Source organism: Coturnix japonica, chromosome 3, assembly GCF_054131305.1.
Source record: "Coturnix japonica strain WE chromosome 3, WE-NBRP24, whole genome shotgun sequence".
Classification (NCBI taxonomy): domain Eukaryota; kingdom Metazoa; phylum Chordata; class Aves; order Galliformes; family Phasianidae; genus Coturnix; species Coturnix japonica.
In genome coordinates, this window is record NC_140665.1 from 99,313,859 (window position 1) to 99,332,816 (window position 18,958).

The 18,958-nt window shown below is 53.5% G+C and overlaps 1 protein-coding gene across 2 annotated transcripts; it reads left to right on the top strand.

The window, feature by feature from the left end:
- Nucleotides 1–173: 173 nt before the first annotated feature.
- SCARA5 (scavenger receptor class A member 5) lies at nucleotides 174–18,108 on the top strand. 2 transcript variants are annotated; one of them, XM_032443542.2, is made up of 9 exons: nucleotides 174–452; nucleotides 700–822; nucleotides 2,908–3,036; nucleotides 6,865–7,539; nucleotides 10,229–10,309; nucleotides 11,160–11,258; nucleotides 14,482–14,529; nucleotides 16,681–16,875; nucleotides 17,881–18,108. In XM_032443542.2, the coding sequence occupies exons 2-9, from the start codon at nucleotides 711–713 to the stop codon at nucleotides 18,015–18,017; spliced, it is 1,476 nt and encodes a 491-aa protein (XP_032299433.2). In that variant the 5' UTR covers nucleotides 174–452; nucleotides 700–710; the 3' UTR covers nucleotides 18,018–18,108. The 2 variants fall into 2 exon arrangements, with proteins under 2 accessions (XP_032299433.2, XP_015715303.2); XM_015859817.3 differs by having other exon boundaries at nucleotides 226–452; nucleotides 16,678–16,875.
- The last annotated feature ends 850 nt before the right edge of the window (nucleotides 18,109–18,958 follow it).

The following is an 18,958-nucleotide window of genomic DNA, read 5'->3' on the forward strand; positions in this document are numbered from 1 at the left end:
CAGCAGCGACATAGAGCACGGCAGAGCCATAGCACAGAGTAGTGCCATGGCACAGAGCGGTGCTGTCGAACAAGGCAATGCCAATAGCACAGAGCTGTATCACCGCACACAGCGCTGCCCCCGCCCCACGGCCTCTCCCTCTTATTGCCCCCCTCCCCTCCGTTGCCCGCCCCGGGGCGGGGACGGCTCCGACCCGGCTTCTCCCCCCCCGCTCCATCCCCACACGCCCCTATCCTAACAAAACACGCCCGGCCCGACCCGGCTCAGCTCAGCTCTCGCTCCGCTCCGCCGCAGTCGTTGCCGGCCGGGAGCCCATGGGAGGCGGCTGGAGGGGTTGGGGGGGTTCGGGTGGGTGGTGGGGAGAGGTCGCCGGGCCCTCGCTGTCTTTTCCTATCCCGACTATCGCGTTGCGGCGGAGGTGTTGAAAGCCACGGGAATTCCGTCCTGTGTGGGTGAGTGGGGGACTGCACGGGAATGGGAAGGGGGCGGGTGAGGGGGGAGAAGAAGGATGGACCGCCCGGGGAGATGTGTAGGGATCCATGTGTGCTCGCAGCTTCCCGTGCCTCCATCCCGAGCATCCCTCCCGGCTTGGTTTGGTTCCCCTTGGGGATGCTGTCGGGTGAGAACCGCTGTGCTGGGACATATGTATGCGATGCTCCCACCTCCAGCCCTCCTCACTCTGCCCCTCGTGCCCCGCAGGCAGCGGGAGGATGGAGAACAAGGCCATGTACCTGCACACCTTCAGCGAGAGGGAGAACGGCTCCATCTTCGAGGAGACCTTCGAGGGCAGGAACCTCTCCAAGCTGAACCTCTGCGAGGATGGTAAGTGTTCGTGCTGCGTTTGGGGGCAGGAATCCAACCCGAGAAGGGAACTCCCACTGCAGTTCAGTGCTCAGGGAATCCCACTGCACATTGCTCCTTGTGTCTCCTCCGTTGTTCTGTCTGCCCTTTCTGGTCCCATCTGGGGATGAGCACTCGTGTAGGATTTCAACAGGTTCTGCTGCCAACCAGGGATGTGCTCCAGGTGCTCCTTTTACTTTGGAAAGATTGAACTTCCAGCTTTCCTGCATGTATTTGCCCAGGGATGCCCTTTTCCTTTCCTCTTGGCACACAAAGTGCTATCCACTTAGTCCTGGCTTGATCCCCATCACAAGATCATGTACCAAGAAACAACCTCCCTTGAAGGAGGCAGAACATTATTAATGTCACTGGTGCCTTCCCAAGCTCACACATGTGGGACAGCCCCTGGATGTGATGGGGAGCCTGGGCAGGCTGCATCCAGGCACTGCCAAATTGCTATTTGGATGCTCACAGTGTGTAGGTGGCTCAAGGCAAGAGGTGCTGTGGTGTTCCTATGGTGTTCTGCCCTCCAGCCCTTGGGATGGGCACAGCTTTGGGTCTGTGGGTTGTTTCTCATGGCAGTGCATGCTGAGATGCTGTGTTGCTACCTACGCCTGATGTCACCCTGCAATGCCCCCCCTGACCCTGCAGCACATGGACCACCCCAGCAGAGCTCAGTGCTGGCACAGAGCAGGAGCTGGAAGGGTTGGAGCTCTCTGCAGCCAAGCCCTGGCTGTTGCACTGTGCAGCAGCGTGCTGCCCCATGTGCTGATCAACAACCCCTGCGTCTCCAGGGCCAAAACCTCTCCTCCCTTGCTTGCCCTATGCACAGAGCTCGCTGCAAAGAACCCCATCCCCACCCACTGTTGTGGGGTCAAGGGGGTTGTGTTCACTCCGGAGCCACATGAGATGATTCCCCAGGCAGACACAAGGTCAGTCCTGAGCCTGTGAGGCTTTGGCACAAGGCAGAGCTCATCCCACAGTGAGGATGAGGAGGAATGCATGCAAACACTGCTCCCCTACTTCAAGGTAGCAACACAGGGAACTCCAAATGGGACCGGGGATCAACCCTGCTCTCAGTCCCCACCTTCTTCTGCAGCAGGGCAGAGCACACAGCTCGACTCCCCCGGGGATGGGCAGGGGAGAAATATTTGCTTTTCCCCTTGGTTACGAGCCGGAGCACAGCCCTGGGCTGCTCGTGTGGCGAGCAGGGAGGAGTGGGTGGTTCGGGGCTCAGGGCCAGCTCCTCGCTGAGCCTCCCAGGACCTGATATAAGTGTTAATGTCAGAAAAATATTGCAGCTTTGCTCATTATGAAACCCTCGGCTCCATCTGTTTGGCCAGTGACAGCATGCCCCGAGCAGCAAATGGGAACCGCATGCGGGTAATGAGCTGCACGTTACAGGGAAGGAGGCTGCTGGGAGGTGAGAGCTGCCCTTGCACCTTCCGCTGCTCCGGGCGCCCTCAGACCTGGGATCCCATGGGTTCCTGGGGTCAGCCAGCAGGACCGTAGCAGTTCATCAGCTCAGAGCCTGCCTGCTGACCTCTCTCTGCCATAAAATTGCACAGTGTTGAGCCCTATACCCAATGTTACCCTTCGCTGACTGGAGGGTTTCATGAGACCCCTGAACCTGGGCAGGAGGGACATATCTCCCATGGCTGGGGAAGGCCTGGGTGCAATGGGATCACAGAATGATACAATTGTTAGGGTTAGAGAACAGCTCTAGGAGAAGGGGACAACTCAACCCTTTGTCCCTTGTATCCCCATCTCGGTCCCATTGAGTGCCCATTGAATGGGATGGGGTGGGCTCCCCATCTGCTGGATGCAGGCATTACTCATGGGCATGGATGAGTGTGGTCTCCTCCCCATTGGGTTTGGCTCTGGGGCCACCGTGCTTCACCCACTTCAGGCTTAATGCTGGATGCATCCAGTTGGGTGCACCAGAGGGCTGAGATGGGGCCAGATCCAACCAGATCCACCTGCTGCATTGCTGACAACATCGTGACAGCTGAGATGTTGGCAGATGGGCTCCTGGAGATGATGGACCTGCACCCACTCTGTCCCCAGGTGCCGGGCACAGGATGAAGGCAGCTGGGCGCTGCGGGCGGCTGGGTTCCCTGGCAGCACTCAAGTATGCTGTGCTGGGGCTCTACCTCCTCGTCTTCCTCATCCTCGTTGGTGTCTTCATCCTTGCAGGTAAGGGCTGAGTGAGGGGCCAACAGTCCCATGAGTGGGATGGGATGGGATGGGATGGGATGGGATGGGATGGGATGGGATGGGATGGGATGGGATGGGATGGGATGGGATGGGGACCTGCTGACGGCATCCCTGCAGGGGAGAGGGGACGGGGATGGCAATTGCTGTTTGTGAGGCAGGGACTGGAGGAGCACGAGGCCAGGTCTGATGGGCCTGTGGGCAGCTTGGTCAATGGGAGGTGGCACAGAATGGACTCCCCAGGGCAGTGAGCATGGCTCCCAAGGAGTGCTCTCAGACACAGGGTTTGATTTTGGGTGGTGCTGTGTGGAGCTGGGGTTTGGACAATCACCTCCATGGGTTCCTTCCTTCTTGCTCTGTTCTGTGGAGCGAGCATGGACTTCAGGCTCCCTCCCCATGCTGCAACCTCAGCCCCACACACACATCCCATGAGGTTGGCTCTGCCCTGTGTCACTACTACACTTTGTCCTCCCTTGTCCCAGTGTCCTGGATGCAGTTTGGGCAGCAGTCCGTATCCCTTTCCATGGCCTTGCAGGGCAGGGTCCCCCCAACAGCCATCATACAATCAGAGAATGGCTTGGGTTAGAAGGGACCTCAGAGATCATCCAGCTCCAACCCCCCAACAGGCGCAGGACTGCTCCAGGACACAGACAGGAGATGCCACCCCAAGGACCATCCCTTTGCAAAGGGTTGATTTCACTTTCCTTGGGCTGAGGAAGGGGGAGTTTTTTTGCTGGAATTTTGAAGTCTCTCCCACTGATTTCTTGCATTACATTGTTTTCATGTTGTTGTTGGACCGAGAAACCCCGCGCTGGGGATGCCATGAATTGTGCAAAGGGCTCAGGGCAGGCACGCTCATCCTTGTCTGAGCTGCAGCTGTTTGCTGAAAGCAGCTCCAGCAATAACAGGAATGGGGATCGTGGTGTCCGATAGGGGCAGGGAGGGCTGCACCTGGGGCATCTTCATGGCCTGATGTCCTGCAGCCCTATGAGGGCACTGAGATCCCGCAAACCAAGTCACAGTTACCTATAAAGGGGGGGAGATCCAAGCCCTCCAGCCCTAATTGCATGCCTTAGGGTGCCCAGGATCAGGTTCAGCCCTGCAGCATCTCACTGAGCTGTGTGCATGTCCGGAGCTGGCAAAGCACAGAACACGAATAAACCACAAAAACAAAACAAAGCAAAAACCTTCAACCGCTTAAGAACTGAGGAAACAGGATGTTTTGGGTGCAAAAAATAAAGTGTGTGTGTGGGGGGGGGAGAGGGGGGGTGGAAAAAGAAGAGACACGGTGCTTTAAATGCAGCCTGCTTTTAATATCCTCTTTTGCAAGAGTTTGTTGTAGCGGTTTTCTGGCTGCGCCCCTGGGATGCACACTCCCTCCTGCTTGGCTCTTCTATGTACCGTCAGAAAGGAGATGTGGAAGGGAGAGATCAGCGGGGCTGCCAAGGGGAAATGGATTGCAGGGTGGGATCGGCCCGCAGGCACGCGCTGGGGTTGGGGGCACGTGGTTGGGGAACACAAAGCTCGGGGTTATGGGGTTGGAAACACAGCTGAGCCCTCCTCGTGCCCTAAAACATCACAGAGCCTGTGCTGGTTGTGCTCTGATGGGCTCTGCTCTCAGCTTTTTTGCTGGTTGTATCCCAGCACTGCAGCTGACTTCTGCATGCACAGATCTGTGACCTCAGTATGGGAAGGCAAATGCAACCACTTCAATAATCTCCTTCTTCCACCTTCTTGCCCTCACTTCAATTGCTGAACACGATGCCACGGAGCATCCCTTTGGCTCCTTGGGGTCAGCTCTGCTGGCTGTGCTCCCTCCCAGCTCCTCATGCACCCCCTCCACGTTGCACCTTTCTGTGTGCTTGCACGTGTGCGTGGGGTGAGAGTGCAAGCATTGTGCAGCTTGCAGCTGCAGCAGTGCTTGGGGAAGGACTTGCAATTCCTTGGGACAGAGCAGGGCACAGCAGCACATGGGTGCTCCCAGTGCAGGACCTCGGGTTGGGGAGCTGAGCCAGGAGATGCTGGGGACAGCAGCCAGAAGGACGGCATGTCCCAACAACACAATAGCAGGGAGGGAGCAGCTGCTCGTTGAGCCCTTTGGGGACCATGAGCTCAGCCCTGGCGCTGCCAGGCCTCGTGCTGGAGCTGGCGGCAGGGTGGTATTCGGGGTGGCTTTGCCAGGTGCTGTGTGCACTTGTACCGTTGCATGTGTGGGTCTGTGCTTCGTGCATCTGTGTGCATGCCCTATAAATGAGCGTGTTTGCATGCACGCGTGCATTAGTGCATCTGTGTGTGCACATGTATAGGCTGTGTGTGTGCAGTTGTGTGCATGCTGCAGGCTCCTGGCGGCTCTAATAAACACCCGCCAGCTCCCAGGTCCAGCCTTCAAGCAAACAAAAGCAAGCAAGGAGGGGGCTGTGGGACCAACACACCCATGTTGTGCTCCTCTGGCTCAGTCCAACGCCTGCAGCTTTGCCTGATGAGTGGTGTCACATCCATCCTCATTACTCACAGCCATTCCCCTCCCTTCCGATGGGTCAGGATGAGGACTTGCCCTGTGTTATCAGGCTCAGTATTTCATGCCTTTTCTTGGGACAAAGATTTTTCTTTCCCATCTGTTTCTCAACACCAGGGGAGGAGCAGCAGCAATGGGACCGTACTGGCAGCGGTGGCTGATGACACTGGGGTTGTGGGGGCACAGGGCTACTGGCATGGGGCTGCGTGCATGGAGAGGTGGGATGGGAACTGCACACAGGACACAAGGGACATGTAACCTCCAGCTGCCTGTGGGCTCCAGGGCTTCTCATTGCTTCCCTCATTGCTGGAGGGAGATGTGGGACCTGAGGGTGGATGGAGTTCCCAGCTGGATGGTTTCCTTCCCTCTATCGCTATCTCCATCTCTCCATCCTTCCTTCTGTCCCTTTCTCTCTCCTTCCATCCTCCCCTCCATTTCTCTCTCCATCTTTCTATCCCTTCAGGCTTCCATCCTTCCCTCCAGCTCTTCATCCTTCCTTACAGCTCTTTCTCCATTCATCCTTCTCTCCATCTCTCTATGCTTCCCTCCAGTTCTCCATCTCTCCCTCCACCTCTCTATCCTTCCATTTCCTTCCTTCCATCCCTTTCCTTCTTTCCATCCCTTTCTCTCTCCCTCCATCCTTCCCTTCATCCCTATCCTTCCCTCCATTTCTTCATCTCTCCTTCCATCTCTCTATCCTTCCTCAATCCCTTTGTCTCTGCCTCCCTCCATCCCTCCATCTTTCCTTCTACCTCCCTCCCTACCTCCATTCCTCCCTCCCTCCCTCCTCCTCCACAGGGACCACAGAGCGAACCCGCTGGGCTGCATCACAAAGCAGAGCTTTGTGTTCCAGCCAGGAGAGAAACCTGGTTGTTAAATTAAAATTAAAGCCTCTGCTGTGGAAGAAGCAATTTGGAGATCTGTGTCTGGGGAGGCATCTGTGTGTGCAAAGGGAAGTGGGCCTTTTTAGCAGCCAGTTGGCTACAGGGAAAGGCACAGGATGAAACTGCTCAGCCTAGAGCAGGGAGGTTCAGGGGGATCCCACCATGGACATAAATCCCTACAGGAGGTGCAAAGGGAATGAACGGGTGGATGAGTGGTGGATGGTTTGATGGATGGATGGATGGGTGAATAGATATGTGGATGGATGGATGGGGTGGATGGGTGAATGAGTAGAGGGTGGATGAGTAGAGCACCACAGAATGGGGAATGCCCAGGTGCTATATGCACACCTCTGCCAGGCCCCATCTCCTTCGGGTGCTCCCTGATGCCCCTCTTCCTTCTCTCCCTTGCAGTCTCCCGGCCTCAGACTTCACCTGAGGACCTGAAGGTGTTGATGGGGAACGTGAATCGCCTCAACGAGAGTTTCCGGGACATGCAACTGAAGCTGCTGCACCTCCCTCTGAAGGGGGATGTGATGGATCACATCTGGAGGCTCCAAGACCTCCTCCAGAACCACTCGGACTCCTTGTTCCTCATGACAGGCTCGTTGCAGAAGCTGGAAGGCCTCCTGTGGAGCCTGCAGACCCAGGCTGGCCAAACCGATAGGGCCGTGGCCAACCTATGGGACAGCCTGGCCCAGCAGGGTGATGCAGCCCAGCAGGAGCTCTACAAGCTCTCGGTGGAAAGCAACAACAGCCGGCTGCTGCTGCAACACCATGAGCACCTCTTGAGCCACTTGGGCAGCCGGCTGGATGGCCTGAGCGAGCAGGTGACGGCCGTCAGTGGAGCTGCCGATGCCATGAACAGGACCTTCTCCTATGATGTCAATGTCCACCATAGCCGCATCCAGGACCTGCAGGTACTGATCAGTAACGCCACCGAGGACGCCCGGCGGATGCGGCTCATCCACATCGCTATGGAGGAGCAGCTGAAGCATGAGCTGGCCATCCTCGGCAACGTGACTGAGGACCTGAGGCTCAAGGACTGGGAACACTCTATTGCACTGAAGAACATTTCCATCATACAGGGTAGGTCGAGGTCCTTTTGTAAGCAACATCCTGGTTGATGCTGAGAATCATATGGTATGGCAACAATATATGCACAACCAGCACAGGGTGACCCTCCTCTTGCTGCACATCAGGGATGGATGAGTATTCATTTGCTGAAATATAAGCAGGTTCAGTGGAATCCAGTTCACACCAGCTTCCAATTCCAATGCCTTCAGTTGATGATGAGCATTTTCCTGGTGCCCCTTGCCAAAATAACAGATGAGTAGTGTGGGGGCTGCCAAGGCACTGGATCTGCCTGGCTGTCAGCTGAGCCAGGAGGGGATAAATGTGGCTTTGCAGCACCTGGAACTGCAGCAGCTTCAGCCTCCTAGCAGTGGAATCATAGAACCATAGAGTCATAGGATGACTGGGCTGGAAGGAACCTTAAAGATCTTAGAACAACAGAATGGATTGTGTTGGAAGGGGCCTTAAAGGTCATAGAGCCATAGAATGTTTGGGTTGGAAGGGACCTTAAAGGTCATAGAGCCATAGAATGTTTGGGTTGGAAGGGACCTTAACTGTCATAGAGCCATAGAATGGTTGGGTTGGAAGAGACCTTAAACGTCATAGAGCCATAGAATGGTTGGGTTGGAAGGGACCTTAAACATCATAGAGCCATAGAATGTTTGGGTTGGAAGGGACCTTAAACATCATAGAGCCATAGAACGGTTGGGTTGGAAGGGACCTTAAAGGTCATAGAGCCATAGAATGTTTGGGTTGGAAGAGATCTTAAAGGTCATAGAGCCATAGAAAGGTTGGGTTGGAAATGTCTTTAAAAGTCAAAGAGACATAGAATCATAGAATCATAAAATGGTTGGGATGGAAGGGATATCAAAGATCATCTAGTCCCAGCCTGCTGGGAGCAGGATGCCATCCACAAGATCAGGTTGTCCTCTAGGATCTGCTGTGTTGGCTGATGGACCACTGGACTCATTGTGGTGGGAACAGCTTTGAAGCATAGGTAAACCTTGGAGCCAGCTAACAGATCTGCTGTCCCTGGGACTGTGTGTGACCCCTGCTGTTAGGGAAAGGGTATGTGGGACAAGTGCAGCACGTCCTATCCCTGGCTGTATTTTCCAGTCCCCAACTATTATGGAGCAGATGTGTTTGATAGTTGCCCATGGTCATCTTCCATGAAACCTCCTGCTGTCTTCATCTGTCTATGCCCTTAGCCTCCCTGATGTTCCGTGGAAGGCTATCTAGGATGGGGGAGGAGAGGGTGGGAGGGGAGGGGATAGAATAGGATGGGATGGTGTAGGATAGGATAGGATGAGATGGGATAGGAAAGGATGAGATAAGATGAGATAGGATGGGTGAGATGGGAAGGAATGAGTTGATAATGATGAGATAATGCTGAGATGATGAAGGTAAGGAAGAGGAGAAGGGTTGCATTGCAACAGCTACAACCACCCCATGAAGAGCTGCCTATGATGGGTGCACGAACAGGACTTGGCCTTCCTCTTGCTCCCTCCCTCAGGGGACAGAAAATCAATGGCTGCACATAGCACCACCCATTCATGCATCCATATCCTTCCTATTTCTTAGGGTTTTTTTGCCCATCTGTTCAGTTTTCCCATGAGATCTACACCATGGCAGGGTGTCAATGTTGCTGCATCACTCCCTGCATCCCTCTGCCAACCCCACCACGTGTCACCCCCATGGCAAACCACAGGGCACCGCTCTTAACTTCTTAATTCCTTAATTTCTTAGTTTCATAATTCCTTGATGTTATTTCAGATTGCGGAGTGCCCCCCTTCGCCCAATCCTGGCCCTAAGGGACGTGGTTAGTGGGCACAGTGATGATGGGTCAGCGGTTGGACTTGGTGATCTTAGAGGTCTTTTCCAACCTTAATCACTCTATGATTCTGTGATCCCACATCACTGCCCTGGCTGGCTGTTAGTTTTCTGCACAACAGTCAGACTGTGGCTTTTTGGGTTTCTAGGAAAACAGAGTTTTATGGTTTCCAGTTATCACTCAGGCGTGGTAGGACACTGACCAAATGACCCTCCAGGCCTCTCTCTGCCCTATTCTCAGTTATCCCATGAATCATTTCTTTTCTGGCCAAATTCTTCCAAGCAGATTCAGTCCATCCTTGTTTACAGCTTCACGGAGTTGGCTTCTCACAGGCTCTGTCAGACTTTCTGCTCACTCACAACAAAAGCCATCACTAATGGCTCATTCCCAGCCAGGGGTGATGTCTGTGCTGTAAATCCACTCCTAAAGGCTCATCTCAGTATTTCCAAAGAGCTTTTATCGGTTCAGTGTTGTTGTTGTTTTTTTTTTTTTTTTTAAATAAGATATATTATATAATATTATTATTACTATTATTATTATTTATTATTTCTTTCCTGGAAGATATTTCAATGAAGATGTCACAGATTTTGCTGGAAAGGAAATTCCAGCAAAGCAGAGTTTCCTTTCAGGTCACATTCAGTTGGAAATATGAGGTGAAGGAAGAGGAAAAACAGGATGATATTACAATAATTATATACACATACATATATATGCACAAATCAGCTGAGGTTGATGGAGTTACTATGGTCCTTTAACATGCACAGAGCAGGGGACAGGGCAGCTGGCAGTGCCCCCCGCTGTCCTGTAGCCAGAGCTAAGGGACTCCATATGGACAAAGCAAGCGTCACTGCAACCATCCCCATTGTATTCCAGGACCCCCAGGACCCAAGGGAGATCCTGGCCATGAAGGGATGGAGGGGGAGCCTGGCCGGCCCGGCCTACCTGGCCTGCGAGGTAAGAACTTATGGATCAGCCCCATGGGCTCTTCCTTCTGTGGGGCACTGATACTTAGGGACTTTCCATAGGATGATTTCTTCAGCGCCAAGAATGCTTTCTTTTTATTTTCTCCTTAATTCAAACCATTGTTTTCGAGACAAATTCAATTTAAAATACAAGAGAAGACCCTCACATACCCTGAGAAACCAGACTTGATGTGAGCCTGCTTCTCATTTGCAGCCCAACCCAGAAGTGGTGGGTTTGCATCCAGGATGCAGACGCACAGCAGTGCCAGGATCCCATCACCCCGACCCACATGGGGCTGCCAGCATCGCAGCAGAGGGGCTCAGAGCCCCGGATCTCCCCCCTGTTTTAATGCCCTATATCCCAATGCTGGTGGAAACCCAGCTGCTCTCTGCAGCGTTGGCTGCCCACACTCCTTTCACCAACAGATATATATTTTTTTATGTGCTGACAGATTCATGGCTGTTTTTCTTGGGCGTTACAAGCATCAGAAAATACATCATCTGGTTTCTTTCCTTTGTTTTTTTTTCTTTCTTTTTTTTTTCTTTAAACAGCAAAACAAAACAATCTCTGGAGGGTTCACCTTTGGGAAGAGCTTTTTATCGGTGCATTTTTGGTTGTAGTTGGGGTAAATCCCCATAGCACTCCCCATAGCACAGCACAGAATTCAGTCCCCATGTCCTACGGAACCCAAGTTCCTCTCGTTGCCTTTTCCTTCTTCAAACCCTGGGATTCCCAAAAAGTTCAGCCCAAGAGGGGCACAGCTCGGTGCCGAGGGTGGGGGGCACTCATGGAATGGTCTCTGTGCTGCAACATGACCCCTTTGCTTCTGTCCTTGCTCCAGGGATGCCTGGGGAGAGAGGGCTACCAGGACCACGTGGCTTGAAGGGGGACAAAGGAGACTTTGGCCCTATGGGTCCAGCTGGGATGCGGGGATTCAAAGGTAAGGATCAACAGGACTAGGATCAAGGCTCTGGTATGGGTGGGACATAGAATTATCGGGTCATTAAAGACTGCTGAGATCACCAAGTCCAACCATCAACCCATCACCACCAACACACTAAACCATGGAGCCATTGGGTTGGAAAGATTTTCAGGTTGACCAAACCATCATCTTGACTTTAACCCACATCTCTTTGTGCCATGAGGGTGATGGGACATACTGGGGGCTTCTTGGATGTGGAGGGTCTCTGGAAAGCACTGCTATAGGGACACAGAACCTCTGCTTTGGGATGGGTGAAAATGGGGGTGCTCTGGGAGTGTTCACTTGGTGTGTGTGTGAGCATCTTCCCTACAGAGACCGATAGGAGGGAAGAGCTTTATATTTGCTCTTCCTTTCTGACTCGCTGTGGTTTGAGCACTGAAGGCGCCCACACACAGCAAGGCAAGGCACACCCAGGGGACCTTTTAAAAGAAACTCCTCAGTGCTGCAAAGCCTAAATCAGGATGGGTGATGCCAGCTCCCAAAACAGGATCTTTCCATCCCAAAATGGGGGAGGCAGGAAGAGCCCAGCCCAGAGATGTGGCACCGCCCTGGCTCCAGCTGTTCCTTCTTGGGGATGTCTCCATCCATGTTGTTTGTCTCTTCCAGCAGTTTTCTACACCAGTTTCCTTTGGTGAAACACCCACAGTCTGCTCCTGGTCCTCTGGAGCATCTCTATGGTGATGGTGGTTGGGGCAGGGCTTGGAGCCAGGCCATCTGGAAGGTTCCTTCCAACCTAAACTATCCTGGGATTCTGGGACTTTCTGGATCTATGACAGCAGGGAGAGCCACAACCGCTCCTCAGCAGCAGTAAGACTTGATGATCTTAAAGGTCTCTTCCAAACTTAGCGATACTGTGACTCTATGAGCAGCCGCGGTGTTGATAGGTTGACTTTGGGATCGATGATCCTGAAGGTCTTTTCCAACTTTAATGATTCTACGATTCCCCTGTTAGCTCTCCAACCCATTTCCAAAGCCATTCTTCATCTCACGTTCCCTTCACCAGGGAGACTGAGCAGTTCTGCTCTTGACTCTGGGAAGCAGAAAGTTGGATAGCCCCAAAGACAGAGGTGAAGTCTTTAATTGTACCTATATGTATGTGTAAATGGGCGTATATTGATTCTAGCTGGCATCTCCGTGATGCTGTGGAGCAATCCCTGTATCCAGGGATGCCACTGCTGCAGGGTCCCTCCTGTCCCATCAGGACAGATATGTCCCACACTGTGGCAGCCCCAGGTCCCAGTGAAATCCCAAATCTTTCAGGGTCAGGGGGCTTCACGAAAACCCTTCTCCAATGAATCACAAAACAAGCGTAGAATTTCTACAGTTTATGGGATTCTCTGAACTTTATAGGAAGCAGACCCAGGGTGAGGCAGTGCTCCAAGCCAGGGCTTCAAGCAGAGGCATACACCCCTATCACGTCCCTTACCCTATAACAGGAAGGGTGAGAAACAAGGCTCTCCCCCATAATCCCAGCTATCCCCACTGTAGGAGGTTCTCCCCCAAATTCCTGGGTCACAGCACTGGAGAAAAATGGACCAAACACTGCAGACACCCTGAGGGATGGCTTTCCTTTCCTGCCTATTTCTTCTCATCACTATTTTCCTGTCCTCGATGTATTTTCCCTCCAAATCACCCCAGGAAGGGATTATTTCCCTCATTGCCAAATGGGAAAAGCCATTCTGGAAAGTGAGCATAAATCAGTTTGTCTTTATGCTGTCTCAGGGAATGCTGTGTGGGGAGTGTGCTTGGGAGGGAAAGCAGTAAATTAACCAGAGGTGGGGGGAGATTTGGGGCAATGGGAGATTCCTCTTCATGCAGGCAAGGCAGGAGGTTCTGACTGGGACTGGATTTAAAGGGTAGCAAGAGCTGCATCCATCAAGGCACCCTAACAGCATCCCTTCCTCCATACGGACCACTGAGGGCCATGGTCAGTGGGCATGATGGGGGTGGCTTGGACTTGGACTTGGTGATCTTGGAGGAATTTATCTACCTTAGTGATTCCATGATTCTATGACTCTATGGGTGGGAAATGGCCGTGACCATGGGTGGGATCCCCCTGAGCCTCCTTGGCAGCAAGGACTCATGGTGGCCTATGTCCATTTTGGTATCCACCATGACCCAGCTCTTATTCTGCATTGATCTTCCTATTCTGCAAGTTGATCATCAAATGATGGAATCATTCCAGTTGGAAAAGCCCTCTGAGATCCCCAGGTCCAACCCCAACCCACCCCACCATGCCCACATCCCTCAATGCCACATCCCCACGTTCCTTAAACACCTCCGTGGACGGTGACCCCACCACCTCCCTGGGAACCCCTTTGCCACCCCCTACAATAGGGTGACAAACAGTATGGCACTGTGTGGCTGTGTCCATCCACCATCCCATGCTGCCATGTCCCACCCCCTCCTCTATCCTGCTGCCATCTGGTTCCCATCAGCAGAGCGGGCTGCAGGCAGCCTTCCTCCAGCTGACACAGCTGGGACTGCCCGGGGGAGCCATCTCAGCTTCCCAAAGCCTCCAAGTTAAAGGGCAAGAATTTCCTGCATGCTTTTTTTCCCTCTTTTATTATTATTATTATTATTATTCTCCGAGCGTGCGTTGCGCGTTGGTTGTTGTTCCTACAGGCAGATGAGAGAGGAGGGCTTCTTGTTTTGGGGAGCAATTCCAGCACCTCATTATCTTTATCTTATGCTTTAAGTTCCCATTATCCCAAGGGGCAGTTGGAGCATCGTAGTCCCAACCCTTCACTCCTGGGGTCCCCTCTGCCTCTCATCCTTTAGCTGCTGTGCGTGGCCACAAAGCAGCTGGTGCAGTTGTTTTAAAGCCGTTTCACGTGGATTTGGGGCTCCCTGTGTCTGGGCATTAAGGGGGGGGGGGTTCACAGAGTCACAGAGTTTTTGATTGAAATTGGATTTGCAAAGGACCCAAAGGATCATCTCGTTACAACCCCAGTGAGAAACCTTGCGCCAAGCTGGGGAGGCAAAACAACTTCTGCTTGGGAAGGGATAGAAAGATCTGTTTTCCTCCCAGATTTTCCACCCACACCACCAAGGGAAGGGATCTCAGCAAATTGCTCATTCCCCAAGAGCAGCTCCGTGCTCAGCAGCCACTGCCTTGCTAGAGGCTGACACGCATCTCCTTTCAGCAAGGCCGATGGCCCATACTTCTTTCTCTTCCCAGGTGATCGAGGACCAAAGGGAGAGAAGGGGGACCGAGGCAGTGACATGGGTGAGTGTCCATGGATGTGCCCTGCTGCTTTCTCCCCACAGGACATGCTGAAAATGGTCCCTCTGCTCTTGGTTTTGATGCTGTTTGCTCCTGATCCTCAGCATTAGCCAAATAGTTTGGCAAACCAAGGCAACAAGCCTGGGGCGTCAGGGGCTGGGAAAGCATCACTGTGATGAATCACAGAGTCATTAAGGCTGGAAAAGACCTCCAAGGTCACCAAGTGCAACCACTGACTTGTCCCCATTATGCCCACATATAGAATCTTTGAGGTTAGGACAAGACCTCCAAGGTCACCAAATGCATTGACCCAACCCCCATTGACCCAACCCCCATTGACTCAACCCCACTATACCCAATGTCTCATGCCCCTAAAATCAAACATGGGTACATGGGATGGGTGCATACCACATAGACCCGACTGGGAGCTGGATGCATGCATCCTTATCCCAAACAAAAGGGATCTGCATGGCCCTTGGGGTGGCTTTACATCCTGTCCCCCCTCCTCACCGGGCAGATGTTCTCTATTAGAGCAGAGATATCTCGGTGCAGCTGCAAAGACTCAGCCCTTGTTTTCACAGCCACCAGGATTTGGTTCTCCCCTTCAAGTTTTCCTTTCTTGTTTTGCTTTTGCTTCGCTGGGGAGGGAAGGTCAGAGGGGGGCATTGGGGGGTCGGAAGGAATTGGTGCAGGGAAAGCAAACACACACAGGAAAGAATGAGAAATGATGATTTGGGGGCTTATTGAGTATGAGGCACTTGGATGATACAAGGGGTGATGACTTTAAGTGAAAAGAGAGAGATTTAGGTTAAATATTAGGAGGAAATTCTTCACAATGAGGCCCTGGCACCGCTGCCCAAAGAAGCATGGGTGCCCCATCCCTTGGAGATGGCCAAGGCTGTGGATGGAGCTTTGGTCTATAAAAGGTGCCCCTATGGCAGGGGTTGAGGCTGGGTTGGTCCCTTCTGACCCAAACCACTCTGGGATTCTGGGTCCACGAGATGCTATTGGGGCACTCTGGGGGTTCCATACAGATCCACAGGGTTCTACAGGGATCACACAGAGATTCATGGGGGGGCTATTGGGATGCTGTAGGGTGCCATAGGAGTCCTTGGAGGCCCTGGGGTTCCATAGTGTGCTATTTGTGTTCTATTGGGGTGCTACTGTGGGTCCTGAGAGACTATTGGGGTCTCATAGGGTGCTACTGGGGGGTTCTTGGGTTCTGGGGGTCCTTATGGAGCTGTTTGGATGCTACTGGGGTCCATGCGGTGCTCATTTGGGGTGCATAGGGTGCTACTGGTGTACCTCTGAGGTGCTATTGGGGTGCTTTGGGAATCCCATAGAGATCCACAGGGCTCTACTGAGATCCCAGAGAAATCCAGCAATGAGCTACTGGGATACTGTAGGGTTCCACAAGGTTCCTGGGAGACTATGGGTCCCATAGTGTGCTATTAAAGGGCTGCTGGGTCTAAAATAGACTATAGGTATCCACAGAGCGTTATTGGGGTGCTGCTGAGGTGCTATTAGGATCCATGGGATGCTTATATGGGGTGCTTCTGGGTGTCTGTGGGGTGATATGGGGTGGTATTGGGGATCCTGAGTGGCTCATGGTGTTATAGGGGTGCTATTAAGGCCCAGTAGGTGTCCATGGGGTGCTACTGGGATGCCATAGGAGAGTCCCATAGAGATCCATAGGGTTCTATTAGGATCCCATTGAGATCCATGAGGGGCTATTGAGATACTGTAGTGCGCCATAGGGGTCCTGGGGTGCTCTTACATCCCATGGTGTGCTATTGGGGTGCTACTGTGGGTACTGGAAGCTATTGGTGTCCCATAGGGTGCTATTGGGATGCTGTAGGGTTCTCATGGGGTGCCATAGGAGTCCATGGGGTGTAACTGGGGTGTTGTAGGATGCTACTGGGGTCCATGGAGTTCTACTGGGCTGCTGTAGGGCTCCATGAGGTGCCGCTGGGTCTATTGTGTGACACTGGGGTCCTCAGCCACGCAGCCTGGGGACAAAGGGTGACAACCACAGTGATTTTAGTGGAACATCTCAGACACCACATTGCACGGTGACCCCCCACCAACCTCCCTATCACCCCTGTGTCCCACCATGGACCCCATGTCCCCTGATGTCCCCTCTGTCCCCAGCAGCTGCCGCCGAGGAGGGGTTGATCCGTTTGGCCAATGGCTCAGGACCCCACGAGGGCCGAGTGGAGGTTTTCCATGACCGCCGGTGGGGCACGGTGTGTGACGATGGCTGGGACAAGAAGGATGGGGACGTGGTGTGCCGGATGCTGGGCTTCCGAGGCGCCGAGGAGGTTTATCGTATGGCCCGCTTCGGCCAAGGTGAGTAGGTGGCATTGGGTGACAGTGAGTGACAACACTGGGATGGCAATGCTGGACAGCACCACCCCCGGGGCTGTGGGAGTTTGGGTTGGAAACCAACCCTCATGGGAACATCCTGAGCATCTTATGTAGAACAAAGGGTGCCCCTGCAGGTAGTGCTGTGCCTTGGTGCCACAGCTGGAGAGAGTGCAGGGCATGGGGAGCCAGCTCTGCCCCATTGCTGTCCCCTCCCCATCTCTGTCTCTATTCATCACCCCAACTTTGACCTCATCCCCATCCTGGTTTCTGTCTCCATCTTGGACCCCCCAGTCCCATCTCTGTTCCTGTCCCCATCCCTGACTATAGCTGTGTCCTCGTCCCCATCCCAGCTTCAATCCTCATCCTTGTCCCCAGCCCAGCTCCATCCCTGGCCCCATCCCCATTCCTTCCCCATCCCTGACTACATCTATGTCACCATCCCTGTCCCTATCTTCATCCCCAACTCCATCCCCAGTCCCATCCCTGTCCATCCTCATCCCCAGCTCCATTCCTATTCCTCTCCTATCCTCATCCCTATCTCTGTTCCTGTCCCCATCCCTGTCCATCCTCATCCCCAACTCCATTCCTATTCCTCTCCTATCCTCAACCCTATTCCTGTTCCTGTCCCCATCCCTGACCATCTATCCTCATCCCCATTCCAATTTTGATCCTCATCTCTGTCCCCATCTTCATCTCCATCACCACCCCTGACCCCATTCCCATCCCTAACTCCATCCCTATCCCCATTCCATCTCCATCTCTGATCCCATTCCCATCCCCATCTCTGTCTCCATCCGTGACCACATCCCTGTCCCCATCCTCATCCCCAGCCCCATCCCTATCTCTGTCCTCATCCCCATCTCCACTCCTGTCCCTTTCCCATCCCCACCTCTATCTCATCCCATCTCTGTCCCTACATCTGTCCCTGTTCTCGACCCCATCCCACCTCATCCCCATCCCCTCAGCTGACCCCTCCCCATCCCACAGGCACAGGCAGGATCTGGATGGACGACGTCTCCTGCAAGGGGACCGAGGACAGTCTGCTGCTCTGCAGCTTCTCCAGCTGGGGCAAAACCAATTGCGGCCATGCAGAGGACGCGGGAGTCAAGTGTATGACACCGTGACACCATCACTGGGGACACCCGGCGCTCCTCCTCACCTGCACTTCCCTAAAGGTTTTATTTGGAGAAATAAATGCTTTTTTATTATTCTCTATTATGCTTCTCTATTATGGTTTCCTATTAGGGTTCCCTGTTGGAGTTCCCTTTTAGGGTTCTGTAGCCCAGCGCTTGGGATGATGGTTGCTGGGGTTTGGGGTGGGATTATGGGCTTGTGTTGGGGATCCACACAGTCCTGATCCAAATGGGATTTGGGGACAGATAGTAGGGAAGGCATTGAGGTGGTGGCTGGATGGGGTCCCAAGAGGAGAGGAGGGAGGTGCTGTAGGGTTTGGGGGGAACAAGGGGGGGTTTGCATAAGGGCAGGGCACATCCAGGCTATGACACCTTCAGGGTTTGGGGAGCTACTGCCCCCATGTGGCACCTTTATAGGGACACGGTGCCCCAGGGATCTGAGGACACCACAACCCCATAAAGCTGGGGATCATTCGAAAGGCTGAGAATCCTATGGAGAATCCCTTCAGGGGCTTGGAACTCTATGGAAATCCCCCCCAAAGGGCTTAGGAACCCCATAGGGATCCCCTTTAGATGTTGGAGACCCCACTTGGGACCCACCCAGAGACCCACATTGACCACCCAAAAGATTTGGGGACCCCGTGAAGACACACCACCCTAAAGGGCTTTGGGACCCCAAAAAGGGTCTGGGAGACACCATGGGAACGCCCACAGGCTTTGGAACACCATTGAGACTATGAGAAATGGCCCCAAAAGGGCTTGGAGACCCCACATTGACCTTCCCCATAAAGTCTGGAGAAGCCATAGGATCCCATAGAACCCCATAGACCCCATTGAGGGCGCTCTGCAGGCTCCGCCCACCTATAAACCACGCCCACATGCGGAGCCACGCCCCCTTCCGCCTTCTTAGATATTTTGTCCCTTCGCGGCCG